The following is a 27,771-nucleotide window of genomic DNA, read 5'->3' as shown; positions in this document are numbered from 1 at the left end:
AACTTTAATTTATAATTTTAAGAATAGCAACGGTTTTCCTTTTATTATTTATAGATCATGGATTACACTACTTATACATATACCTTTTCCATATTGTAATCTATTCGTATCCCATATCATCCTGCCCACCTATAATCGCACTATCTTCATGAGCAGCCAGCTTATCTCGATCTTCTTTGGTTGGCAACCAATAGAAAAGAAGCTTTAAAGCAAACATTTAACCGCGAACGGGCATTATGGCCGCCAAACTCTTCCTCCAGATAAGAAATCGGACTTTAAGCGCCACTGAAATTGGTGGAATACAAAGTAGAACGCACTTTAAGGCGGTTGGCCAACCAGAGCAGAACCATTCGAGTAGCCAGCAAAAAGATAAACAGCGCCGAAAAACTTATTTCGGGGTGGAGACTCATTTTAAACAAATTGGCAAAAAGTTGAGACCCCCGAAACCGAAAAGTCCGGCGATAAAGAGCCTTAACGGTAAAAGTATCTAACAGATGCGCCCAACAGCGAGCTAATAAGAGCAAACGGGTTCTAGTTGGATTGGATGAGTGAGTGAGTGAGTGTGCTTCGTTGAGTGAGAGAGCAGCCACTCTGCTTCTGTTCAGCGGTGGTGGTGGTGGGCATACTGGGTGCACTGGTGGTGGTGGTTCAGTGGTGGTGGCAAACCAGCCAAACGCGTCGAAGGTCTTGCCCCACCAACGCGAGCGAGCGAGAGCGTCGATTTCACTCAACTAGACGGCAGTGCCAGCTGAACGAGAGTGAGCAGACCAGCACCACTGCCCGTTTGAGTTGAGTATGGGGAGCGGAGAGAGATTTGTGTGATGTGTCGTTAGGTCGAAACGGTCGAGTCGAGTCGGGTCGGGTCGTGTACCTTTTGCCACGAATGTTGTGCCAGTCAGGCTCTAAAAGGCCTTACGAGAACAGCTGAGATTTCGCTGCTCCGCATGACGCAAAGATACCGAAATTGAAAAATTTCAAAGTCTTTAAGATATTATATCTCGTGTGTGCGCCGAGCGGGAAATTAATAAGCAACATCAAAAAAATATTCAAAAATAAACCAAGTGTTTTATTAGTGAAGCCAGCTGAAATGCTAACAGCATATGCAGCTTAAAAGAAAATATTAAATTTATTTTAACATAAAGAAAAAGAATTATAACGCGGCTGACAAATAAGAATCAAAGGATACAAGTTAAAAGCTAGAGCCGAGGACTCTATCGAAACCAAAGTGTGAACCGTACCAAGTGCGTACAAAGTGTATTCCAGCAATTATCCCACGTGTTCCGACCCGGCCGCCAAAATTATTACGCACAATTCGCTGAGCGTGTACGGCGGCGGCGTCATGTGCGCCTCCCCGTCCACGGCTCCCGGCTTCTTCAATCCGCGCCCGCAATCCGGCGCGGAGCTGTCGGCCTTCGACATCGGCCTGTCCCGCTCGATGGGGCTGGGCGTCCCGCCGCACAGCGCCTGGCACGAGCCGCCGGCCTCCCTCGGCGGTCACCTGCACGCCGCCTCCGCCGGACCGGGCACCACCACCGGCAGCGTGGCGACGGGCGGCGGCGGTACCACTCCGAGCAGCGTGGCCAGCCAGCAGTCGGCGGTGATCAAACAGGACCTCTCCTGCCCCAGCCTCAATCAGGCGGGATCCGGCCATCATCCCGGCATCAAGGAGGATCTGTCCAGCAGCCTGCCCAGCGCCAATGGCGGTTCCGCCGGTGGCCATCACTCCGGTTCCGGATCGGGCTCCGGTTCGGGCGTCAATCCCGGACACGGCTCCGACATGCTGCCACTGATCAAGGGCCATGGCCAGGACATGCTCACCAGCATCAAGGGACAGCCCACGGGCTGCGGCAGCACCACGCCCAGCTCCCAGGCGAATAGCTCCCACTCGCAGAGCAGCAACAGTGGATCCCAGATCGACAGCAAGCAGAACATCGAGTGCGTCGTCTGCGGCGACAAGAGTTCCGGCAAGCACTACGGACAATTTACCTGCGAAGGTGAGTACACTGCGCGAAATTATATTCAAATTGGGAGGAAATAGTTAGAGTGAATGTGTGAGCTAGGGATGTTACCACTCCACCAGTACATAAGTTGTACTTATGCCAGACATGTCAATGTATCTATTTGAGGACCATCGCATCTTGGCAATTTTTATTGCTGAGTAGCAATCTCACCTCCAAGGTGCAATTGGGGGTCAATTGATTTCGTACTCGGGTTCGAACTGGGGATGACCAAACAGAAATGGCCAACGTAATAGAAAGCGAGCACAAAAGCGTGCCTGCCAGCCGCTGATTTTTGACAGTTTCGGTGAGTTATGGCAGTTTGATGAGTTGGCAATAAACCCTCGGCCAGGTGTGGGTGTGTGGCGGAATGGCAGAGCATTGGGAATTCTTCCCAGGGCCATGCAAAAGTTGGCGGGATGCAGCTGGAATGTATATCTGTGGGCCAGGGCAGTCAATAAACCTACTCAGAGCCCGAAAGCTAGTTAGTTGATCATGTAAAGATGTTTTTACGAGCAAAAAATACATTTATGATCGAAACAATAGTTTGGTTTGACCCCAGCGAGATTTATGTTTGCGCATAAGCTTACTGTCTTTTGCTGTTATATATTATTGTGTCTAATTAAATTTTACAACTGCAATTGCCCCTAAAGTGCTGATAAAGTATCCCAAAAAAAATCCCTGTTCTGGCAGTTGAATTTCCAGATACTCAGATACTTTTGCATTTCTGGTCAGCGTTCCGTTACACCAGAGTTCCCAGCACGAGATAGATATATATATATATATATATATATATTGCGATCCGGGCACGCACTGCCTCTCGGCCTTATCGTCAGATAAAAATTATTATCTAAATAAAATACGGTCCGTGCTTTGTCCGAAGCCAAACAATTGTTGTGCAAACATGCAAATTGTGCGGCGGCCGCTAAATGAAGCGCCCACCTACTTATTGTCTCTCTCACTGGGTTTCTGGATAAGGGGAGCCTCACCTGGAGTTCCGGACAAGAGGGGCGGCAGATGGGCGATGGAAGGCGGGAGGCGGGCCAGATGGGTAACTGCATTCAGAGATAGAGGGAGATCTGGCATACGCTCTGGCATTTAGTGCAGCTTGAAGTTGAACTTGTCATGCTCGTATCTCTTCAAATGTTCTGGCACTGGAGCACACAGGCAAAGCCACGGCCACAGCCACAGCTAAGAGCCAAGAAGTGAGGCACAGTGGGCCATTGGTATGATGATCGCAGAGATTCCCAGATACTTGGCACTCCGCTGGCTCCCACTGTTCGTTCGCGGGCGCTGCTATTATTATTAATCACCGAGCATTTTGTACGCATGCGCAACCCACAAGAGCAACAATCAGAAGATATGCGGCTCTGTGACCGCCTCGTTGCATTCTGAAGGTGTTTCCCCGGATCCCTTCATGTGGCATAGTATGTAGTTGCCTGTTGGCCTGATGATGTTGCCACGATAGCAATCTATTTTGTTCTATGCAATCGCCCAGACTGCGCAGAGCTGTAGCTGTAGCTTCACTCAAATGCTGGCGAAATAAAACGTAGGAAAAATCATAATAAAGCGCATAGAGCCCCATATCATTGCCGGCGTTTTCAGGGTTTTTTTTTTTATGTTTTGCTACTCCGGTGCCTGGTCGCGTCCTTTCAGCTGATTCACTTCGAGGTGCAGATACTTTTCGTGGCTCTTAGAAAAGAAAGATACTTCACTCCACACCACTACGTTGCGCGGCAACTCGTTTCGGCTGTCTGAGCTCTAAACTCGTGTGTGTGTGTGCTCACTTGTCCGTCTGTCTGGAGGTCCCTTCTGTCCGTATGTCTATCCGTATGTCCAGTTTCCAGGTTTCAAGGCACACAGCTAGCTATGGGCATGGGTATGGGTATGTGAATTTATGCCAAGACACCCCGCCAGTCGCGGTACTCGTAGCTGCAAGATTAATTGTAGCTTATGCGTGTTGTCCGCTTCTCATTCCACTCCCCCTTCCACCAGTTTACCATCCTGCTGAACAGAAGATCCTCCTGCCCATGTCCTCCCATTGTGGTGGCAACTTGTTTGATTTCGCGCCCAGCTGTTGGTGAAATTGGGAGGACGAGCGGCCAAAAGTCTTGCGCTCATCATCGGCAGGCTGAAGCGAATGGCAGCCGTAACCTTTAGCCAACTGGAAAAGTCACGGTTTAGTGGCGGCTGAAAAATGTGCGCTGATAAAAGTGCCTCGATAATATTAATGATGAGTGCATGGCTCTAATGTGGCAAGACCCCTTTACGTTCTGCCCCCGCGCCCTGTATCCCCTATTAATTTGGCTATTTGTCATGGCTATTAGTGTGGCCGAAAAGCTCAGATTTCCCGTATCTCTCGGCTAGTTGCACAGCCATCAATTAGCGCTGTAGCACAAGCAACAGCAAGTTTGCACAAAATATTACTGCCACCATTTCTAGGAACCCAATTGAATTTCCAATTTCGACAAGAAAACTATCTCAGCACCCATGTCAAAATGGGAATTAGCATAACTTAGTGGCGCACCGCGCACATGACAATGACAAATAAATTTTGCGAAAAGCTGCCAGCACCACTAAGTACCAAGTACCTGGCATGCAATTAATTAAAACAAACATCGGGTAAGCAGAGCAGGACCACAAGAGAGGGGTTCGGGGGTGATCATAAAGAGCTGTAAAAAATTGCCATCCCAACTAATTGTTAAGCGCCAGCCGAGCCCATTAGCTGCCACAAATAATGTGTGTGAAGTGCAGCCGCCAGCCACAGATTGTCAACTTGGGGCAGCATAAATAATCCCGACATTTTCCAGCTTGTTCCATTTGCTCCCGGCTACATGTATGTACTATGTACGAGTATGTACATTTTCCGCGAACGAGCTTACATCAAACTCATTTAAATAGATTCCCACGTTCGGCAATTAAGGCTCAGAACCCAAAAAAAAGATCCCACAAGCTGAGGCTCCCAATCCCAGGTCTTTGAAAAAAGATGAGGAGAAATGTCCGAATTTCTTGATGTCGCACAATACTTGGTCAGTATCCGAAGATTTGGCGGGGAGAATCTTGTTTCCTCTGTCTTCTTCCTTTGTGCAGAATTTTATTCAGCATGTGTGGCTTTTTAATTAACTTCATTATGATGTGGGCAAATAACTTGAGTGAAAAGATTAAGAAATACAGTAGGGGAAAATTAAATAGATTTTTTTATGGTGTTTCTTTATAAATATATATATGTAGATCTTGTGGGTTAAGAAACCATAACATCTAGCTTTAATTCGCATTTATTTTCTGCGAAGAAAGCTATTTATTTTTGGTTGATTAATAAAAGATACATTGCTGCTTTTCACTTTGCACCTCTTGACAATCTGTTAAATGGCGCTCTTTTGAAATTCGCTTTTCGCTGTGGAAATTCATTCCACTTTGAGCATTTAACAAAAGCCAAACATAAATCAATTTGCTGTCTGTGATACGACCTGCCCCCCACCAGAGCACAAGTAAAAGCAACAAAGTAAATACGAATGCAGAAATTAACAACGCCCACCGAACATTGCAATTTATGACGCTGCAATTTCGGGCATATATTTCGTATTTTTTATATATTTTTTTTGGGATTTTGTGGCGAGTGGGCGTGTTCAAAACGCCCGCAGCAGCAAATTTCTTATTTATTAATTAGCAGGAGGCAAAGATAAATTCAAGGCTTGTATTAAAATTTGCATTTAGCGGTACGAGAACGGCTTTACCAAGCGGGCCGAGTCAATTTCATGCCCATAACATATATCAAATAAATCGCCTTTTGATAAACATTTATAACTTCCGTGCGATTTGCAGTCTGCTTTCTGATGATTTACAACTCGGTAGCTCTTTCTTTGCTCCCCAACTCATGTGAATGTGGGATAACTTATGGCCTCGATATTTATTTTGACAAATTTTTATGTTTGCACTGGCAAATATTCGCGGGCATTTATCGGGTTAACGACGCTGTCACAATAATCCCATACTTGTACGAGTTTATATAGGCGAAATCGTTGCCCAAGCGTTGTGTCAACATTAATGAGCCCCCAGAGCTGAACCCTTCATTAAGGGCAGCCAAAGGAAAATCACCAAAAAACAAAAGTTAATTGTACAGATATTGCCGAGACAGAAGAGGCAGAAGGCAGTGAGACAAACAAACAAACCCAATAGGGCTGGGGATCAAAAACTGCAACTGCAAGCTGCAACTGCAGCCAGGCAGGCAGACATTGTAATCATTAAAAGCTGGCTTGTACAACAAATCGTTGTACTTAGAAGAAATGTTCGAGCCAATAAAGCAGACTAGCCCCGTCTCGCAGACCAGTCTCCCCCAATTCCACTTCCAATTCCAATTCCGATTCCATTTTCAATTCCGAATCTCCGAATGCGATTCCGAAACTCAAGACTCAAGTCTCTTAAAATGAGGCGCAAAAAATTCATCCTGACACGATGCGATTTCGAAAAAGGCGCCCGAAATGAAAGAGGGTCTCTGGGGTAAGGAAATCGTGAACTACCGACTTGATCCGCTTTATAATGTAACGGTTTAATTAATTATGTTAAGCCCCAGCTACTCCAAGCGTTCGAGCTCTGGGCCAAAAACTTTTCGGCTGCTTACTGCCTGCTGCATTTTCCTCTGTTGCCACTTCATGCGCAATTTTCGTTTTCAACCAAGTTCGGCTAATCGATCAGGCCCAGCACGTTTTGTGTGCATCTTTCAGAGGGCCAAAACAACAAGTTGCAACTTGGCCAGAACGGCTGCGATCTAGCCGGTAGAGTCTTTACCTTTGGCCATAACCCCGCTTATCGCCATGTGTCGCTGGCTGGCTGACTGGATGGCCAGGCCCAAAAGGAACCAGTACTTGGCTACATGACCAGGGCATTTGCACGGCTTTCTGGCTTTGCGGCTAAAAGAGAACGCGACTTGCCGCATAACTTCGCATAGCATCAGTTAAATCAAAGCCAAATCGCTTATCTAAGGCGGCATTTTCTTTGCATTTTCCCCTCGGGCAACGTGACATATGGAAGATGCAAATGAAAAGCCAGCTTAGACTGCTCCGATTCCAGCGAAACAATTGCATAGGTTGGTTCTGAGCTCATGCGGATACTCGTAGATACGGAACTTCCCAGATTGGCATTGGATTTACAGTTGACCCATATTGAGCCATAAAAAGTCTGGGCCCTGTGGGATATCGGAATTCACCTGTTCCGTTCCAGGTTCTTGTTTTCCGTATCTTTTTTTTAATTTTTTGCTAGAGACCCCGTTCATAATCAGTGCATTTTGTAGATACCCCAAGTGCATGAGCCGAGTTATGAGTTACTACCAGTTTCGTGTCTGTCGGCGGGGGCTGTAATTATGTTTCGGTTGTACTCCAGATATTTTGTCTGGACTTGTGCACCATTCTTGGCGCTGCCGTTTGTGCTAATTACTTGGACTAGCTGCTGGCTGCTCCGTGTTGCAAGCTTAACATTTAATTATTGCACCTTAATGATGGCCCTCTCCCCGACCACCCTCTGTGTGTGTGTGTGTGCATTAGTAATTAGAAAATGAGCCAAAGTCAAGGCGACTTTGACTTTGCATCGCTCCATTTTCCGATCCCCTCGGCTCCCATACCCCCGATCTCCGTTCCGCTACCTCTGGGCCAAGCGATCATTGACCGCGGCTGGGGAAAATGGGGAAAAGTGGAGTCCGCAATTGATTGGGCCATCTGCCACCCGAGTGCATGTGCCAAAAGATACAGATACACTCTCGGTCTAGAGCCAACTAATTTAACGCTTTAAATTGCCCAGCCAAGCGGCAAGGGGATCTCGTGCGGTGCAGATACACAGATGATGCAGCCAGCTCACTTTCAGGAAGTTCAATTAATAAAACGCTTAGCTTAGCTTAGCTAAGTTCTCGGAACCTCTTCTAACTGTATTGAACGCTTTATGGCGCGTAGCACACGCGAACTATGTACTTCCCTTAGCCACCCGCTGGCAATTAGGTGAAGCGGTAATTGAAACTACCGCAAATGCGAAGATGGCCAACTCGAGACTTCGACTCTTTTGGCTAAGCCAAAAAGCCAAGCGCTTAAGCCCGAAGCCGTAGAAGAGAGAGAGAATGAGAAGGATTCTAGGGCTTCGTCCCGGACTTCCCACACTATCGTATCTCAAGCGCTAGTGCGATCCACCCTTTTTCGGTTATTGATATAACACGATATCCACTCCACCCCCCGTCGCAGATTTTGTTTACGGTATCTGCGCGATGTACTCGTACTCGCATTCGTATCTTCATCAATAACGACGCGCATCTTTCGCATCGTAAAGTCCACTGGGGATCGTTTCCCCCCTCTGTTCATCCCAAAAAGTTAAGATACCCAGAGATACTCGGGATACTGGGATGGGATGCAGCTCTAGATAGAGTTGCGATAGGCGCATATGGGCAGTTTGCCTCTGTTGCAAGTTCTTTTATTTACCTCTGCCTTTGTGGCTTTCTGCCTTTCTGGCCAAGTCGTTCGTTCCCCCTTCCCCTTCTAGCGAACACTCGAAGCGCAGTCAGAGTCGGTGGGGGAAATTACGGGGAGTACGGGGGGCCAAAAGGCAACGGTACGTTTTGGCAGAAATCGTGACTCGGTACAATATCGTTATTCGTAGATCATATGGTGTAAAAGCTGGCAGTGTGTAAGTGAGGGTATTTCTAGATGTGTTCGTAGTTGTCTCTCCGGTTGGTCTCTATGAAAGAGCCAAAAGTGATGAACACTGAATGCCCTTTGGTGGATGAACTATAACGAGTGCTCAGGATAAGAAGATCGCCGATTTAGGATCATCAAGACATCCTTAATTTGGCCAGTTAAGATTTTACTTTGAGAGACTCTGGCTTAACTTAATCGATATCTTAATCTAGGTTTTTTGAAGTATCTTCCGCTAGTGCATTAAGCCATCGACTTTCAATCAATTTCAATTTGCGGACCACGTTTTGTTTCCATTTCGGTGGGAGGCTGAAGCCACACGATCGCATTGGCAAAAAGCATTGAAAGATCTTTTATAGCCAGCGATCGCATGCAATATAAGTCGGGGGGTAGGTGTAGGAGTGGATAGGATAGGATCGGGTCTGCATAAACGCTCAGCGCTTACATATTTTGTTTGATGATGATTTTACAGCTTAAAACGAATTTTATGAGCATATGCCATTGTTTTGAGTTATTGTGAGAAATCTTTTTGCTCTGGGGAAAAGCGAAAAAAAGACGGAAAACCAGGTCCACACAATGCCTCCTATACAGACTCGCATAGTATATATGTACATATATCCCCAAACCAAATAGCTGGGCTCTATATGCAGAAAACTCTGATGCAGAGCCAGGTGATACACATGTTTAGATACGCGTCGGCGACATTAACTTGCCGTGTCGCTGGCTTGTCCTACAACAACACCCAACTGTGGCCCAAAGCACTTAGCCAAGTTGAAGTTGCGGCCAAAACCGCGGGGCCCAACGAGCCATGGCTGATCTGGCCGCCGTCTAGCTTAACAGTAAATTCGTGGCATTCGAGCTGAAGCCGAACTTGAACTTGCTGCCAGTTTTATTCCCTCTTTTATTTTCGGGAGGGATGTTGTATCGCCGTGGCCAAGATACACTTTGTTAATTGAAAGCCATTAAAGGTAATTTTATGGGAGGCGTTAAGCCATGAAACGTGTAACATGACCATTGACATGGGCATCAGGAAGGCAACGTGGTTCGGAACTCACTTTGCCTCACACAAGTGGTAACAATTCTTGTTTTCTTGAGGAGCCTGTGGTGCCAAGGAATTTGTAGCGCTCGCAGGCATTCTAAGACTGGGTTGAAGTTGAATTAGCTTGGTTTTTACCATACCAGTATTATTAATATCGAATGTTTTCCCTTTCAGGTTGCAAATCTTTCTTCAAGCGCTCGGTGCGACGCAATCTCACCTACTCGTGCCGCGGCAGCAGAAACTGTCCCATAGATCAGCATCATCGCAATCAATGTCAATATTGTCGATTGAAGAAGTGCCTCAAAATGGGCATGAGACGCGAAGGTAAGCATCATCATCATGATCATCATCTCAGGCATCCTCATCTTCAGCAACTCAACTAGTTATAGAACAGAAAAACAAATGTGTTATTCAGAACAAAGAAATTCTGGCACTGTGCTTGCTGCCTGTGTGCTGTGGGTCAATTAAAAGTCAAACCCAGAGGCAAACAGTATAAATTAAATCAACGGCCGAAGAAACGGAAGTAGAGCATCTCCTCGATGACTAAATGTCACATGCTAGGAATTCGCCGAGAACAATTGGGTTCGGTTCGTTGCGGTGCGGATCAGTTGAGTTATTTGGGTGCCAGGAACTATGCCAGATCAGAGCGGATCAGGCCAAGTGTTGGCACCCAAATTCGCATGCTATACTCGCTGTACATATCTCTTATGTACTCGTATATTCCGCCGCCGCCAATAGAAGTCGTATGAGAAAAGACAATTAGGCAGGCGATTGACCAGCTTATTGACCCCGAAGATCAAATGCAAACTTGTTCGATCGCTTGTTCATAATTACAATGAAGCCCAGTCGTGTTGGGTACACTGCGCGAAATGCGACACAATTGATCAGTTAATCAAATGCAGCCCAATGTGTAACTAATTTGTAAGCACGGCCAAGACAAATATTTGGCATACTTGGGTGAGACTCGTTTTCCTGCAGCGGCACAATGATTGACTGATTGACGGAATGACTGGCTCGCTGGCTGACTAACTGACTGAGTGACTGACTGAGTGACTGACTGCCAATGGCCAGTTACACTTGTCAGCATTAACAATTAGCGTCTGTCAGGGAGTCGCAGATACAAAAGATAGAGACTGACTGCAGTTAGCGGACACTAAGCTGTTATTATTTGCACTAATATTGACAGGTTTTTCGCAAAATGCTAATAGATATAGCCATAGCTATAGCCAACGGCAACGGCTACAGATGTCTGAACAGTGTACACATCGATTTGGGTTAAGAACGAAAACGTTAATTTATGGCGACTACGGGCAATTAAAATGCAGCTACAGCAGCCTCCTCTCAATGCACTTGTAATTAAATGAATATAAACATTTATTTAGTCGACGTCGGATTGTGAAAAAGGCATTTGAAATTTACCTAAGCCAAGACTAGTTTTTGGCTAATGACATAGTCCGAACCCAGGTCGGCGATCTACCTGTTAAGCCCATTAAATCTAATATTTCCTCACCCAGTACTTGCCCCAGAACTCCTCGTAAAACGCAAAAGAGTTCAACACCTTTTGCCACATTCTGGATCTGGGTTGTTTTCAACGTTTGCGTTTGTCCACTCAATGTTGAGTCACATTTCTTTAATGACAAGTTCTGCGTAAAACTAGTCCCTCGCTATCAAAGCTGAGAAATCGTGAGAAAATCTCAATTCTGCATAGGCGGTTTCCTTCGGTTTTACCCTCTTTATGAGAGGGCCATGGTACTTAGTTGCGAAGCGGGACAAAGGTTGTGCCTGGAACGACCCTGGGTCAAGAAATTGTACGGGTTTGGCGCACAAAAAGCCTCACAAAACCTGAAAAAACAACATCAAATCGGTGTTCCGGGTCGCTCTAATTAAATTGCAGTGTCAATTGGTCAAGGGAAGTGGGATGGGGCGAAACTGGTAGCTGAAGTTTTCCTGCACAAAAACTAGTTTTTTTTTTAAGGGGTAGCAAAATTATGTAAAGTTATTCGGGATTTATGATGAATTTTTAAAGGGATTTCCATCTATTTTGGGGTGGGAAAGGAACTCGCTGTCTGGCCATTCCGATGCTGTGAACTCTTGCTCGTGAACTTTGACCACTGGAATTCCAAATCCACCGGTTGCAAGCCAACACCACCTGCATTCGCCGGTTTTGTGGGCTTGGTCGAACGCATTTCTGGGCACACAATAGACGGAGTTAGTTGAAAAGAGTTGGCTGGTTAAGAAAGTGGGTCAGCAAAAGGTTTCTAACACCTCCACGGCCAGATGGAAACTCCACACCTTGGCAACCCGCCTAGCTGGGCTAACAGCCACACATCCTAGGCACACCTAGAGCTCCATCGCAATCTGGCCAACGCAATCGGAGCCTTGGGCCAGACCAATTCGAATCCGCACTAAAACAAAGCATTGCTAAAAATGCACAAAACATTGTGGATCGAAGCCCATGGTGTTGCAGCTGGAAGTGGAACTGGCACTGGCTCTGGAACTGGATTCGCCGATCTCTACCTGGTCAGCTTCGTCTACGAAACGTAACGTCTTTCTGATTCCTACACGGATTTAAGGGAAAAGCGAAAGCGTTTCTGGTCAGTCCGCACAATGGACATATCCTGAAATCCCTTTCTGTCCCGGGTCCGAAGGTGTTTGTTTATTGCCCTGGCGGAGCAATTAAGCCGGGGGTTGCACCACCCGAACCAGTTGACCACTGTCCATCCGGCGGAGGAGCAAGCGAGATAGGGACACTTATTTACACAATACATTTGCGTAATTGTGCGACTTGGAGTGAGGAGGGGTTGGCCATCCCAGAGGTCCTACTCTGTATAAGATGCACTTGGTGATCTATGACGGCAAAACCGGTTGAGTGTCCAGCGCCTTATTTATGCGCCTGGGAAAATATTGTCTGACCGCAAGAGCAGCGAAGAAGCTAAAAGCTGCTGGCCGCAAAACCCAAATGGAGAATCTGCCTAAGCCTGTGGTTTCGTCCGAGATCAGGCCCAGATTACAGCAGCCAAGAAAGCAGCGCAAAGGGTTTGCCTTGGAATGGGTTTTCGAGATAGTACTAACCCGACTTGCCCTTTTGCCTGATTGCTTAATGAATGAATCTTCCGCCAGCACGTGCTCAAGTTTTAAGTTCCCGCTCACATGTCACACACTCGAGAGCGTGTCCAAGTGGCCTCGGCTTAACTTTCAGCAGATATTGTGTATCCATATCCACAGCGCTCATGTCCATGTCTGAATCCACGTCAATGTCTGGCGAAATGTCGTTTCCGGCCAGAGTTCAAAAGGCCTTTCACTTTCCATTTAGCTGCTCAGTTGTTAAGCATTTACATTGTTAATTATAATGTTTATATATAGCCCCACTGTTTGCAAAAATGAAAAAAAAAAAAACACAAACACACGGACAAACCTGCCCATTATTTCCTTTCCTGCCTGTAGTCGTACTTGCCCAAAATCTGCCAAGACTCTCCCCACATCTGCTGTATCCGCAGATACCCGCAGTGTGTGTGTATCCGAAGGATGCGTTGAAAGTATTTAGTTGAAATTTGCATATCTAAGCAGTCGAGCCAACACAGAATAAGGGGTTGAAAGGCTTTCTGGGGTGGCAGCAAAGTATCTTATGACGATGTCTTCGCCTGCAACAAAGGGCGAGCAACAACAACGCAGTTCTATATGCAGATCGAGATACTCAGATATATCCAGATAGCGAGCATTGTGAGTTGTGGCAGCTTTGCCAACAGAGCTGAATGCCACGCATTGTGCCGAGTGTGATGTGGCGGTCAAAATAAGCCCAACAAAAGCAAGATTCCTTTTTTGCAGGGTGCCTGTACATCCTTCCAAAGATTATTTTCTTAAGAGAAACCCCTAACTTTAAGATTAGTTTCGGAAAAAATGCAAACAAGCATTTTTGTTAGTTATTGATCACCTTTTCTTCAATCAATCTAATCCTGACTTTCCCCTCTTTCTTTCCAGCTGTCCAACGTGGACGCGTACCACCCACTCAGCCCGGTCTGGCCGGCATGCATGGGCAGTACCAGATTGCCAACGGGGATCCCATGGGCATTGCCGGCTTTAACGGGCACTCGTACCTCAGTTCCTACATCTCGCTCCTGCTGCGGGCGGAACCGTATCCAACTTCGCGATATGGCCAGTGCATGCAACCCAACAACATTATGGGCATCGACAACATCTGCGAACTGGCCGCCCGACTGCTCTTCTCGGCGGTCGAGTGGGCCAAGAACATACCCTTCTTCCCGGAGCTGCAGGTGACCGACCAGGTGGCCCTGCTCCGGCTCGTCTGGTCAGAGCTCTTCGTCCTGAACGCCAGCCAGTGCTCCATGCCGCTCCATGTGGCGCCACTGTTGGCTGCCGCCGGACTTCATGCCTCCCCGATGGCCGCCGATCGCGTGGTGGCCTTCATGGACCACATCCGCATCTTCCAGGAGCAGGTGGAGAAGCTGAAGGCGCTGCATGTCGACTCCGCGGAGTACTCCTGCCTCAAGGCGATCGTGCTCTTCACCACCGGTAAGTTGCTGGACATTCTGTACAAGGATGTGCCGGCACTGCTCACCAAGGTTTCAGCACTGCTTGGCAAGGGTTCCACCGCATCCAATGACGATGTCCTGGCTGTGGTGCGTGACCACCTAGACGAACTGAATCGTCAGGAGCAGGAGTCCCATGCTCAGCAGCAGGCGCCGCTTCACCTGGCAGCCTTTATGAATTGCGTGGCCGGCGTTGAGGCTGCAGTGCAGCAGGCGGAACAGGCTCAGGTACCCACCTCCTCTGCCTCCACTTCCGCCTCTGCTCCCCTTGTTCCCTCCGCCGGCAGTGCGTTCAGCAGCTGCCAGGCCAAGTCCGCCGGCTCCGAGATGGACCTGCTGGCCAGTTTGTATGCCCAGGCCCAGGCCACGCCCCCTAGCAGCGGCGGAGGCGATGGCTCCGGTCACAACAACAGCAGCGGGCTGGGCGCCTCGCTTCCTACTCAATCGCAAAGCGGTTCGTCCTCCCGCAACCTAACCGCCTCGCCGCTGAGTACTTCGCTGGCAACCGCTCCCGCTCCTGCCTCCGCTCCGGCTCCCGCTCCCGTGCCCACCTCCTCCGTGGCCCAACTCCCTGTGCCCGCTCCCGTCCCAGTGACCTCCTCCGCCTCCTCCTCCTCGCTGGGTGGTGGAGCCTATCAGACGCCCTCGGCTGCGGCGGCGGCGGCGGCCATGTTCCACTATCAGACGCCACCGCGCGCCGCCTTCGGTTCGGCCTTCGATATGTTCCACCACAGCACGCCCTTCGGAGTGGGGGTGGGCCACGCCCACGCCCTTGCCCACTCGAGCGGCAGCGGCAGCGCGTCCTTCGGCAGTCCCAGTTACAGGTATTCGCCCTATAGCCTGGCCGGTAGTAGATGGCAGTTGTAGGATCTCACAGAAATCGCAGCCCCCTGTATTGTAAATGTACTTGTATCTATATCGATAGCGTTAGGTAGACCTAAACCCTCTGTACATGTACTTACTTTAGTGCCTATGGCTAGTTTCTATCTATTTATTGCCTTAAACTAAGCATAATTTATTATAGTGGTAATTACATAGATTCAATTAGTGAACTTTTGCCAAAAAATTTGATGAAACAAAGGGAGGAGAAAAAAAGAATCTTAAGAATATATATAAAGCTGTTGCTGTTAAACAAAAATCTAATCCTGGCTTGTGTTTTTACTCGTTATTGCTTACTAATGCTTTACACCGCTTGTTGACTAATTTTTATTTTATTTATTTATTTCTTTATTACTCATTACAATTGGCTTACTAACAAATACCTTACTAACCCAAACTAACTTATGAACTGATAAATGCTTCATCTTTGAAGATACAAATCTTTCCAAGTGAGATCCTACTAGCAGTTGTTAAAAACAAACTATAGCTTTGTTGATTAAATTGGATCTATCGTTGATCACGATAAATAAGTATAAAAACATTATTTAGAAGATGTAAATTTGGATTAGTATAATCTGAATGCTTTGAAAAATATTTCTAATTTTGCTATGCAATGATCAATTTGTTTAAACTTTGTAACGAAATTAAACAACTTCATCATTGCTTTTCAGTACCATAATGTAAAATCTGTAAACTACGATAGATTGGTTTTTATTTCTTAAATTTAAAAGAAATTAAATCCACTATATCGTATCTCGCTATTTTCAGCTTATAGTTTGAAAAGAATATCTAGTACTTTGGAAACTATTTTACCAAAAAGTTTGAACTGTGATAACATAGTTTCACATTATTTAACTTATTTAAATGAAAGCTTAAATCAAATTCAATCAAGATCCTTAGATTCTTAAAATGATGAACCAGTTCTGATTAAGTTTTTAAGGTGCAATTCTAACCCAAGGTATTGGAAACTCTATTTATTTCAGCTCGTTGGAAAACTTTTAATTTTGTTGAATTCATTTTGTTCATAATTTCAGCAAATTTATCAGTTTTCCGTTTCATAAACCATCCATTTATTTAACACTAATCTTCTCACATTTTTATTTCATTTTTTAACAAAGCTATTCACACAAAAACAAACAAAATTTAATCTCATCCGCACGTGGCAACAAAACTCTGGACTTTGGGATTATACACACACTGAAACACATGCACATCTAAAACATGCACACGTATTTAAATAAATCACACCAGCTTATATGCGAATAATTTAAATATTTTTAAAGCCTTAAACCTTATACATACTTATTTTTAGACAATTAGGTTCCACGCGAAATAAATCACTGAAGTTTTCGTATGCAAATAGAGTGAACTGAGCTTTTCTTTGACTTTAGCCTAAGCTAAGTTTGCAATTAAGCGTAAGTTAGCGATTTTAAGATCAGCTTAGTTATGGGTAGGGAAAAACTGAGATTTTGATTTAGTACCCCCTTTCCCAGCATGGCCAGCGAAAACTGAGATTATGATTTAGTAACCCCCCTCATTCCGTGTCGTGTCAAGCAGCTGTCCAAATTCACGTCGCAATTGTTTTTCCGCTGATCTGAACTCAACTTGGCTTGAAGATATCCCAAATCCCCTCCTGCTCTTTGTGGCGACGTTTATTGACGTCGAGATACCACATTATGAACATTAATACAACACTCGTTTATGTCGCTTACTTACAAGCCCAAGTCAATGGACCAATGGACCAAGTCCAGGCCTTGGCCAAACTTGCAATGAAAATAATTTTACCATTTCCAAAACGCTGTGTGTGTCTCTTGGCCTCACTACACTGAACGAAATAGTTTCATTTGATTGGGATTATATACAACTTTCGCTTATGTCCAAAATCATATTGTTAATGTGATTGTTATTGATGAACCTATTAACGGTTTCAGATCTTATCCACATCCAAATGTCGAATACTTTTCAAACTTGTTGTATTAAAGCTATAAGCTTTTTCTCAGTGCACGGCGCGATCAGCTTAGCCCCACTCTCGAGGGGGCGTGTGTGGCGTGGAGTTCGTGGTCTCGCTGGCTGAGACCCTGGCAAGCTGCAATTGCATTTGAATTGGCTGCATGAGTCCATAAACTGCAGCCGATCAATCGCTGCGCAGCCCATACCCATACCTATGCCCATGCCCATACCCATGGTCTCCAGCTCGAAGATTGTGGGAGACGAGACACGATCGCGGTAGTAAAATACCGGGTATAGACTTACTAGATCTTCTGCAGCGCATTGACGACATGTCTGCTCCTCTGGCTGCTTCGTTGGCTGGCAAAGTTACCTGGCTGGGACCACCTCACCACCTTGCCTGGCCATGGTGCATCTTCCTCTAGCTCCAGCTCTAGCTGCAGCTGTACCCCGCTTCAGTCCCAGCCCCTCTGATTGCTGTCGTTTGTTGCAGTTGTTAAGAGTTGTAGCTTTCATGTCTTGGCCACACTTTTTGACCAACATTCTGTGTGTGTTTTTTGCCTGGCCTGAAGCAGCAGTCTCGGCTCGAAGCAGCACCGCTCAAATCGTTTTGTGGCGCTCATTGATCGCCTGCGCTACTTTTCCCCTGAAAATTGCCAGCGACGTGCCCCGAAGCCTGAGACTCTGGCAATTAACAGTAACTTTTGGGCCGGGGCAGACTTGAGTTGATTAGAATCATTAAGGGCGCGTTTCGATATTAGGTTTGGGTTTTCCCTTTTGCCAGCCTTTCGGAGGAGTCACTGTTTGCTCAAGATTTAGATGCAGTCGATAGAGCGGAACTCCTTTTCCACAGTTGACCCCACACGACCCGATCCTTATTAAAACTAAATAAAGTTATAACTGTTTCTGGCGGTCGCGGCACGACCTGCTGCCCGGCCAGAACTGGAGCCATAAAGAACACAAATCTAATAAAATATAATGCAGCAATTCATAATTTTGTTAAACAGTTTAGCCCCCCAACTCCTGTTGCTCCTTTTTCGATATGTCTGCTGTTGGTTGGTTGGGCAACCAACTACTTTACGGTCATTATGCATTTAAAACACGCGGTCACGATCTCTCCCTCGCTGAGTTAGTAACTGCGACGACCCAAAACCGACCGAATACTGAAAACTGAATACTGAATACTGAAAGCCGAAAACTGAAAACTGAAAAGCAAACACACAAATACAAATCGAAGCCAAGCTCGTCGTAGGGTACATAACTATGATACAAGCCAAAAACAGTTAACAAAAGCCAGAGACAAAAAATCAAAACCCAGAGACGAGGCTAACCCCTCGAGAAAGCTCCGATCTGGGCTGGTGCTTCCCCAGAGTGGAGCCCGACCTGGATGTGGAATGTCTTTCACTTTGAGCATGCAACTCCCACTCCTCCGCATCCCGAGTCCTCGTCATCTGCGATGCATTTCAATGAAACTAAAAATGTTCAATACCTGGCCTGGCACAATTTCCACCTCCTCCGCCGTCTGTGCTTATGACTCCCCCCATTTGGATCCTTCGGATCTCGTCCAAGCTAATGGAAAGTCAATTGACAATTATGGCCATGGCCAATGAAGTGATTCGTTGAGCTCGACGGACTGACCATGTCTAATTTGTATAGCCAGAGCTTCACGATTATTACCATTACCTCTAGTTACCTCGTTGTTTTGGCCGTTGTTTATGAAACCGAATGGTTAATAATGGCTAATTGAATTCCTGTTGCCGCTGGCGACAAATCATTTAGCTTGATTTACGCGCTTTGTGTGGGGGCAAAGCACAGCAAATTTATATGATAACTGCCGTCGAATATTTTACTTTATCTGCCAGCCAAAGCCAATCATCGAACAGATCTTGCCTGTGGTTTTGGCTTTCAGCTGACACTCGTCTTTTATGGCCAGCTCAGATTCGGAGCTGCGTGCGGCCAATGCGGCCCAGAGTGCCATTAACGACATGCAGTTTAAGACCAAGACAACTGGCCATGCAATCACTGGCGAGAGTGTTCGGCAATCGGATATATGAGCTCACATCACGATGATATCGGTGGGCAAATGGCAAATGGCCCAATCATTAGCTCGGCCTGCTCGACTGCAAAATGATATATCAGCTGCAGGTCTCAGTTTTTCGCTTGCGTAATAGAGTCCTCGTGTGTGCAGTGACTAATTAAGCAAACAAAATTTCATATGCAATTTCGAAACGCCATTCTTAACAGCAACGTCGACCATTTGAAATGCTTTGAAGCTATGCAAATTTACAAGTGCTGATGTCTAATTTGAATTTCAAACAACAAAAAAAAGTATATGTGTGTATTTGAGTATTTGAGTATAAAAAATAGAAGAACCGCTCGTTGCCGTTTCTGTTGATGCTTTAACAGCGGCAATTGATAAGCAAACTTTTGGTGCCTGGCAATTAACACTCGACGGCACACGCTGCGTATGCGCAATCTAGCATCGCTGTAATTAAATGCCACGGCTAGCCGCCGACAAGATGGAAAATCCATTGGTATCGTATCGTTTTCGCGGGGACAGGGCGTTGTCTTGCGGCTTAATTTTCCCGAATTTAATTAACCCAAGTGTTGTACTCGCTTGTTGTTCACTTCTCAGTAGACCGACCGACTTCAATTGAACATAAATCAAATAGACATGACGTAATCTACCCGTTTCGTCATCGATCCACTGCCGTTGTGTCTTGTTGCCTTGTCTTGTGCTATTCAGTGTGCTCAGCCTCAGCGCAATTGAACTGAGCCGTTGTGGGCGTGGCAGCGGCTCATGTTCGGTTATTGGTTTGACGTGACAGGCAGACTCGAGAGTTGGAAACTCTCTGCCGGCGCCAGGTGAACTGCCCCTTGAGTATCGACCATGTATTTGCATTCATAACTGTGAATCCGCGAACTGATCAGTTTTTTTTCTTTATGCCTATCTTTAAGATGCCTGCGGCCTGTCCGATGTGACGCACATTGAATCCCTGCAAGAGAAGTCGCAGTGCGCCCTCGAGGAGTACTGCCGGACCCAGTATCCCAACCAGCCCACGAGATTCGGCAAGCTGCTCCTCAGACTGCCATCGCTGCGAACGGTCTCCTCACAAGTAAGTTTATTATCTAGCTAATTATTACACAATAAATCGTCAAAAAACATTAAGTCTGAGGTGCTTGGAATATCAGCTGTAACAGCATGGTTTCATAACAAACTTTTTTATGAAATATTTTTATCATTTTAAATTCTAACGCATTAAGCTACAAGTTTAGTTCGTTCGATTAAGGGCTTAGTTATTGATTATTAAATATCTTTCCTAATTAAAATTTTTGTTTTTCTTTACGTTCTTTTTCTTCGGCTAGGTCATTGAGCAATTGTTTTTTGTGCGTCTAGTCGGCAAAACGCCAATTGAAACGCTGATACGCGACATGCTGCTGAGCGGCAACAGTTTCTCCTGGCCCTATCTGCCTTCGATGTGACACACGATGTGGCGCCAATTGACAACAACTTGATCATCGGCCGCAGCTGTGGCGGCTGCAACGCTCAACATCAATTCCGGCGGAGGCGGCATCGGCATCGGCGGCGGAGGCAGTGGCAGTGGCGGTGGCGGTAGTGGAGGCGGTAGCGATGTCGCTGGATGTGGCAGCCACAACGTTGTCGCTGCCAGTCATGACCAGCTCGCCAATGTTGCTGTCATGCAGCAAACATACGGCAGCGGCAGCAGCAGTTGCCACAACGGTAACAACGGCAGCGGCGGCAGCATTTGCAATCAGCAGATCAACAACTACGGCAACAACAACAACAACAACGTCGGCAATCATATGAGTGCAGGCAGTTTCTTCGGCGGGGCCAACAGCAACATCCACAGTAGTGGCAATAGCAATACCGATTATATGACCACGCCAACCACCGCTTATGCGACACCAGCGACGGCAGCCACATCCACGGTGAATACCACAACGATGCTGTCTAATTACTGCGATGCCGCCACCATGATGATGGCCGCTGCTGCAGTCAATGCAAATCAGTGCCTGCAGCAACATCACCAGCGCATGTTGCTCGCGGGCAGCAGCAACAGCAGCGGCAACAGCAACAACAGCAGCAGCAACAGCAACGGCGCAGCAGCAATGCCCTCCTCATCCTCGGCTGGCTCACTGTCATCTGCCTCATCGACGCCAACAGCAACAGCAACTGCAACTGCAATTGCAACAGCAACTGCAGCAGCAACAGCCGCGCAGCAACAACAGCAACAATCGCCGCCAAATTTAATCGATATCAGCGAAGTTCCTCTCATTGTGGATGTCAAGTAGTGTAATTATTTATGCATCTAGAAATGGGGCTATAAAGCAACCTTGTAGATACCCCGCCCCTATCACAAAAACCATAAAACCCCAAAAAAAAACTATTGAAAAATGTAAAAAAAAAACAGTTGAAGGATGAGCGCCGCGTAGCTTAATTGACTAATTTTCCATTTGTAGCTTTTGTTGTAACTTTGTACATAACTCCTCGAAAAAATCAAGTTTTTCTCTAGGCCGCCCCAGCTGTGAGCAAAACGAATCTCAGCTGACATATCCCAGAGAACTTCAAAAGTTAAGCCCCAAAAAAGAAAGAAAGACGCCAAAAAGCGTCTTTACATATGAATGTGTATAATATTTAAATGGCACTGAGTTCTACTTAATTTTAGACCACAAACACTTGAGAAAATCAATGAAAGACGATGCATTGTGGAAAGAGAAAAAGAAACCCCTAACACTTTCAAAAGACAAAACATAAAGATAGTTAAAATATTTATATATGTAATGTAGCATATACACGTATATAGTACATATATGAATACATAAACGAAACTCTACTCCCAGTGGTTTGCAGAAATATACCAAAAATTTTAAGCTATGTTTACTTGATGTGTGGCAATTTTTATGTGTGCTTTAGCAATTTTATTTTTACTTTAAGTAAAATTTAAAATTTATAAACATTCGATTCTCGACTGGTTCTTCTCGTCGGATGTATCTCAAAGATGCCTCTGTACTGGAAGCCCGAATTGTTGAAATATGAATGCAAAATTTAGCGAATTTTTTATTTAGTAACCATTACGAGTAAAAACACAAAATGTTCAGTGCAAGTTTCAGTTCTTAAACGATTTTTTCGTAAGCTTAAGCATTATCTTATTTATGTGTATAGAGTATGAAAAGTTTTCTATATTTTGTAATAATAAAAATTTGCGTTTATAATGAATCCGATATTGTGTTTGCATTTTCTGTTTGGTATCATTTTCCTGGGGTAATAACATTATTTCGAAGCAACTGCAGCCAAATTGTACATAAGTAAAGTACTCAAATGAAATGCGTATTAAAAAGTAAAACATAGTATGAATCGAACAAAACGTATGTAAATACAAATTAAGTATAAATAAACATTAAAACAATTTGATTGCCTATTATATATGCATCACGTAAACACGTGTAAATACAGTTTTAAGAGTGATTTCAATGTTTTTAATAAAGTAAACCTACTGATAACAAATAATGAATGCAGTTGTAATTAAAAAGCAAGTGTCGGCGAGAGTGTGAATAATCGTGAGTGTTCGAATACGTGTCCTTATCACCGATTGTAGACCCATCACATTAGACAGACATCAGTATCAGCAGCACACGAAATGATTATTGCGTTCAATGAAATGCATTAGCATTCAGTTCTTTTCGTCACCAAAAAAATTGAAAAAATGTATGTTAAATAAATTTTACTTTATTTCAACAAAAATGTGTGCTTTTTTAGAACAATTGGGAAAGGGTGGTTCCATAATCGGAAGTATTACGAGACAACTTTTTAAATTGTTAATTTTATTCTGAAAGATTAAAAATTCCTAAGCCTATTTAGGTTATTTAAATTACTTTAATTCCTTGACTAGTTTCAACTAGGAGACTTAAGCAGCTTTCCACTGAAATTCCGATTCGAAAACATTTACACACCCCGAACTGATCTTTAACCCAGAAACACTCATCTGATGACCGCTGAACTAGGGAAACTTTCATAACTTTCCGGGACAACTTCCTCAAAGCGGGCATATGTACGAATATATCTGGCCATTAAGCGGTACGTGATGCAACCAAATACCATGTGTTGCCGGAATAAATGCCCAAGTCATGCCGAAGCAAGCACCCACCTCGCAAAACCAGGCTGAAACCGCATTCGCGGAGGGCAATTACCCGAACTGCTCTGAAATTGCCAATAATGAGACATGCAACTTGTGCGCTTAGCCTCTGTAATGGATTGCCGTGGATTGGTATCAATTGCGGGTCAATTCCTCCGGAGCTCGGGGCTGGGGAATTTCACGCGCCGACAAGATAATCGCCGGGATTCCCTAGTTTGCCCCGGGCAAAGCCCAATCTGCCCATCTCAAGGATCGTGCATTTGCAGACAGCGTGTAGCCAAGCTCAAGCTTGGAGTCAAACCAAGTTAAGGCCCAGGCTAAGACCCGATATTCAGCCCAATGGGCAAATTGCCGCTGCCGCAAATGACAAATTAGATATCGAAAATAACAATTTGATCGACAGCCGATCGCCACTGCTCCAGAGCCGAGCTCCAAAGTTGCCAGGGAGAAAAATTACCAAACCCAAATTGGCCCAAGATCCGAAATAAGGAAGGCACTTTGCGGTTGGAGCGTAGCCAAAGGAGTTGATGAAGGTGTTGATTTGATTACTTTTATGTAAGCCCAGTCCCAGTACCAGTTGGAGTTGGAGTTTCAGTTCCAGTACCAGAAACACGATGGCCAAGTCATCGCAATTGCCATCGAATATATTTCACTTCACTTCAATGCGCCACCCCCCACAGCCCCACGAATCGTGATCGGGGCAATTTCAGATGGATGGACTCGGATTTTGGGCATCAATTGAAGCCGCCGTGCCGCACCAGGCTTCACTGTACGACGATCCTCCAGCTGCTCAACGGCCGGCATCTAAATGTGAAAAATGATTTGACTTTAATGGCCGCCACTGAGTGATCAGTGAGCTGACTGCGATCCGATCATCACCATCCGATCAACTGAGCATCTGATCATCGCCAACCTTGGAGGAGGTGTTAAGATTTTGTGACCAATTGGCCAAGAAGGTAACGGTTGCTTCCACTACTATTTCCCCCATCCCCATCCCAGAGCCAATCCCCCACACTCAACACTTATTTGCTCTTGAGTGGTGCTGATCGGCTGAAACCGAGTACCGAGTACTTGGCTCTAGGCACATGATTGATCCACAGCAGTTGCATTTGCATTCGCACTCGGCTTGTTTCTCCTTTTTGGCCCGGTCTTGTCTTGCGGTGGTGGAACGTGGGAATTTGGCTTGAAGAATCGCAATTTTCCGCGCGAGGAGGTGTGCCCGTGAACTATATTTCGTACCACAAAATTGTTGTCTTTAGGATGCCATAAATGAGCTATGCTAAATTATACGGAAAATTGTGCAAAATGGCCAATGCATTTTTTTTCTCGTATTAAATATAGCAAGAACTGCGAATAATTTAATATATTTAAGCGGTGCTAAAGTGGCCTGTCGCAATCTTTTAATTTAGCTTGAATGCTACAGAATCTACATAGTCAAATTTTACGCTGAGTCAAAAATCTAGGTAATCGTTTTCACATAAAATCTTTTTAATATCTTTTAATGGTCATATAATGCGCGACTAGTTTTATGTCTGTCTGGCATAAAGGTCAATTGTCACTAGATATTAGAGGGGGCATAAAAAACTGCATTGTACTTATAAGAAAATACTCTTTGTGGTGCAAATAAAAACGAATATGAGTAATTTGTTTGTACTTTATGGCCAGTATTTTACAGTTCTGTTTCGAGTTATTTTTAAACAATTTTATAATTAAGTTTTTAGAAATCTTAACGCTTATTAATAGTAGATAGCCAAGTTCCTTGAAGTTGTCCATTTTCTCTACCATTCACAAACGAAGCGCATTTCCTGTGAAAAGAAAGAATAATTATATAAGCCTCCAGGTCGGAGAATGCATGCAATGCAGATATGTGGAGCCAGGAACCCATAGTCTATGGTCCTCGATCCGCTGAACACACAAAGCCGTCACAAAGACCCTAAGATATTAGCGGGCATTTTTCAATCCTTTGACGATGGTCAAAATAAAATATTATTTCGCGCGTTAATACGCAAAAATAAGCGGCCAGTTGGGTGGCACAAAATGCCATGGACCGGCGAAGCGGGTGGCAGATGCCCCCCTCCCCGTGGGACACCGCATCCCCCTGATTCCTCTGAATCTCTGTCCCCCCGAGGAGGATTGCTGTAAAACCGGACTTTGGGGCCAGGAAGGTGTTGTTGGCCGAGAAATTATGATGGGAGACTGCGCCGAGTCTGGTCAATTGCAATGCGAATTTGTGACTCGTTACGAGTCGCGTGGCGGCGATCTTTGGGAGTTGGGGTCAGGAAAGCGGGTTAAGAGGGGGAGGCAGTGCACCATGGGTGGTCCTTGGCCGCCTCTCGAGATGCAAAACACTTTTGACAATTTGTACTTGTACAGCCTGGTCCGTACGTACGGCTGCCGTGCGTTATAAATTATCAAATAGAAATAGCTTTCGATTCTCCCTCGGCCATTTTTTTGTTCGCGAGTGGCTGACAGTGAGGCTAAATTATTTGGCATGCGGTGTGAAATATGTGTAATTGGAAAACAAATTCCAATTGCCTAATTTATGACTTGTGCGAAATGGCCAGAAATTTATTATGTCCCTGAAGGAGCTGGGATGGGGTCAAACACAATCGGGGTGCCGAATGTCTGGATGGGGTTACGATTCATTTGTTACCTTTACTAATTAAATTATGACAAAAGGAGACTGCGAGAGCGTTGTTGTCCTGCCTCCTGGCCACATGTCCAAAAATGTTCAACGTATTCAATTTCATTTTATGTAAATGCTCGTAAATGTGACAAAAAGGCTGGGATCTGGCGAACGAGCACACCACACACACACATTTCGTTGACAGATAGCCTGAAAGTTCCATTTCAAAACACCAAGCAAATTGAAAGGTTCGCTTTGGGGACTGGACGTTGCTAATGAAATTGGACACCAACATAGCCAGATACAGATACGACCCACAGCTACAGATAGAGATACAGATACAGATACACCAACCCGAAATTATGCAAATCACAGAGACTGCATATGCAAAATGTTTAACCCTTAATTGGCCCATAAGGCAAGCCGACTGTCTCTCACTCACCTATCGCTGACATCGATAGCAATCGTCATATCCCATACACCAGATACTCCTGCAGCCAGACGGGACGACAAAAGTCGAGGTAACTTTTTCAATTACCCCGAAAAACCGATGCAAGCTCGCTCTGTGGCCTCACTGATCTGAATCTGCATCTGAATCCGAGTACGAATCTGTATCTGTATCTGGATTCGACTCGCCGCCGCCCAGCCACTTTTTGGGTTAGCTCTGTTTTGGCGTTGGCGTGAATTATCTGCGCAAACAGCCAGTGACAGGCGTTGAATTGCCACAGTTGCCTGTATCTGTGTGTGGTGTGTCCAGTGGCACTTTGTCGCATAATATGTTAATCAGCCACATGTCAGCCTTGCGGGTGGGTTTGCCACCAGCGATATGGGTGGCATTTCAGGGGGGATTGTGGCGACCCTTACTCTTGGCTTAATTAGAGGTTTAGTGAGGATGGGGTCAGTCGCAAGATTATGATGTCCAGAATATTGCATCACTAAAAGAGCTTACCTTAAAACCAAGGCAGGATTCTTAAAAGTTGTTTAGATAGTATAAGTCTGTTAAAATCTACTTCCTTTCTTATTTGTTTATTATTCTTTGTATTTTATATTGCTGAAAATCCTGTTACCAACATGGTAATGCAACGTACAATAAAACTCGCGGTCAAAACAAATTTATCAAGGAAAGAACTTCACAACAGATTCGCCTTCCTTAAAGCCATATTTATGATCAATCTGTCGCTTGCATATATACAGTTATTCTTGACCCGTTCCGGGCTGCTCCATTTAACACAGTGAGGCTCACGGATGCAGGGTCCCTGTTTTGGCAATAAATTGGCATTTAAATTAATTCACCTTGAATTATGTTCTTTGTTGCGATAAAAGCGAAACACTCGGCCCCCCCACAGCGTAATTTTCAATCAAAATCGCACATCCGCGAAATTATCATGAACTCAGCAGAGTTGGTCTGCACTCCGGAGCCGCAACCATTCGAATACCCCGAATATCCGTGGATCGGGTGAGGAGATTATCAAATTGATTCCAATTAACACTTGCCACCGCTGCAGGGAGGGATTGCCAGCCAATGGACACGGGGACACTGGACATTGGCCAACGGCCGCCGGCAGTTGCATCCATTCCTCCTCGACACTCTGTGTATGCAAACGTTATAAATATTTCACTCTTTGTCCACGCTATACGCTTTGCGGTTTACGGTTAGCAGGCACCACCATACTTGGCGACCTGGAGGAACGGTCCCTTAAAATGGGTGCCCAACTGTATGGCCAATACCGACTCCTTTCTCCGCCGCAGACGAAACACGCACATAACTTAAGCGCACTTTGTCGTAATTCGTAATTCGAATTGACAAACGTTTCTTGGCCCCGATCGCCTTTATATGTATGTATGTATGCCCGTTGGCTAACTTTTGGCTCACTTCGTTTGGGCCCGTGTGAAATGATAAATATTCCATAATT

The 27,771-nt window shown here is 45.4% G+C and overlaps 1 protein-coding gene across 2 annotated transcripts; it reads left to right on the top strand.

Annotated features, from left to right (window-relative positions):
- Nucleotides 1-881: 881 nt before the first annotated feature.
- On the top strand, nucleotides 882-20,581 carry LOC117143530 (steroid receptor seven-up, isoforms B/C). Of its 2 annotated transcripts, XM_033308262.1 has the most exons (5): nucleotides 886-1,994; nucleotides 9,879-10,028; nucleotides 13,683-14,234; nucleotides 20,036-20,193; nucleotides 20,444-20,581. In XM_033308262.1, exons 1-5 carry the CDS (start codon nucleotides 1,340-1,342, stop codon nucleotides 20,558-20,560), a joined length of 1,632 nt encoding a protein of 543 aa, XP_033164153.1. In that variant the 5' UTR covers nucleotides 886-1,339; the 3' UTR covers nucleotides 20,561-20,581. The 2 variants fall into 2 exon arrangements, with proteins under 2 accessions (XP_033164152.1, XP_033164153.1); XM_033308261.1 differs by lacking the exons at nucleotides 20,036-20,193; nucleotides 20,444-20,581 and having other exon boundaries at nucleotides 882-1,994; nucleotides 13,683-15,598.
- The last annotated feature ends 7,190 nt before the right edge of the window (nucleotides 20,582-27,771 follow it).

Source organism: Drosophila mauritiana, chromosome 3R (assembly GCF_004382145.1).
Source record: "Drosophila mauritiana strain mau12 chromosome 3R, ASM438214v1, whole genome shotgun sequence".
NCBI lineage: Eukaryota > Metazoa > Arthropoda > Insecta > Diptera > Drosophilidae > Drosophila > Drosophila mauritiana.
This window is presented reverse-complemented; position numbering and strand designations above follow the sequence as displayed.

Coding starts and splice junctions, on each gene's coding strand:
- LOC117143530 (XM_033308261.1), top strand. CDS start 1,340: ATGTGCGCCTCCCCGTCCACGGCTCCCGGCTTCTTCAATCCGCGCCCG. Junction 1,995..9,878: donor CGGACAATTTACCTGCGAAG/GTGAGTACACTG, acceptor TTTCCCTTTCAG/GTTGCAAATCTTTCTTCAAG. Junction 10,029..13,682: donor AATGGGCATGAGACGCGAAG/GTAAGCATCATC, acceptor CTTTCTTTCCAG/CTGTCCAACGTGGACGCGTA.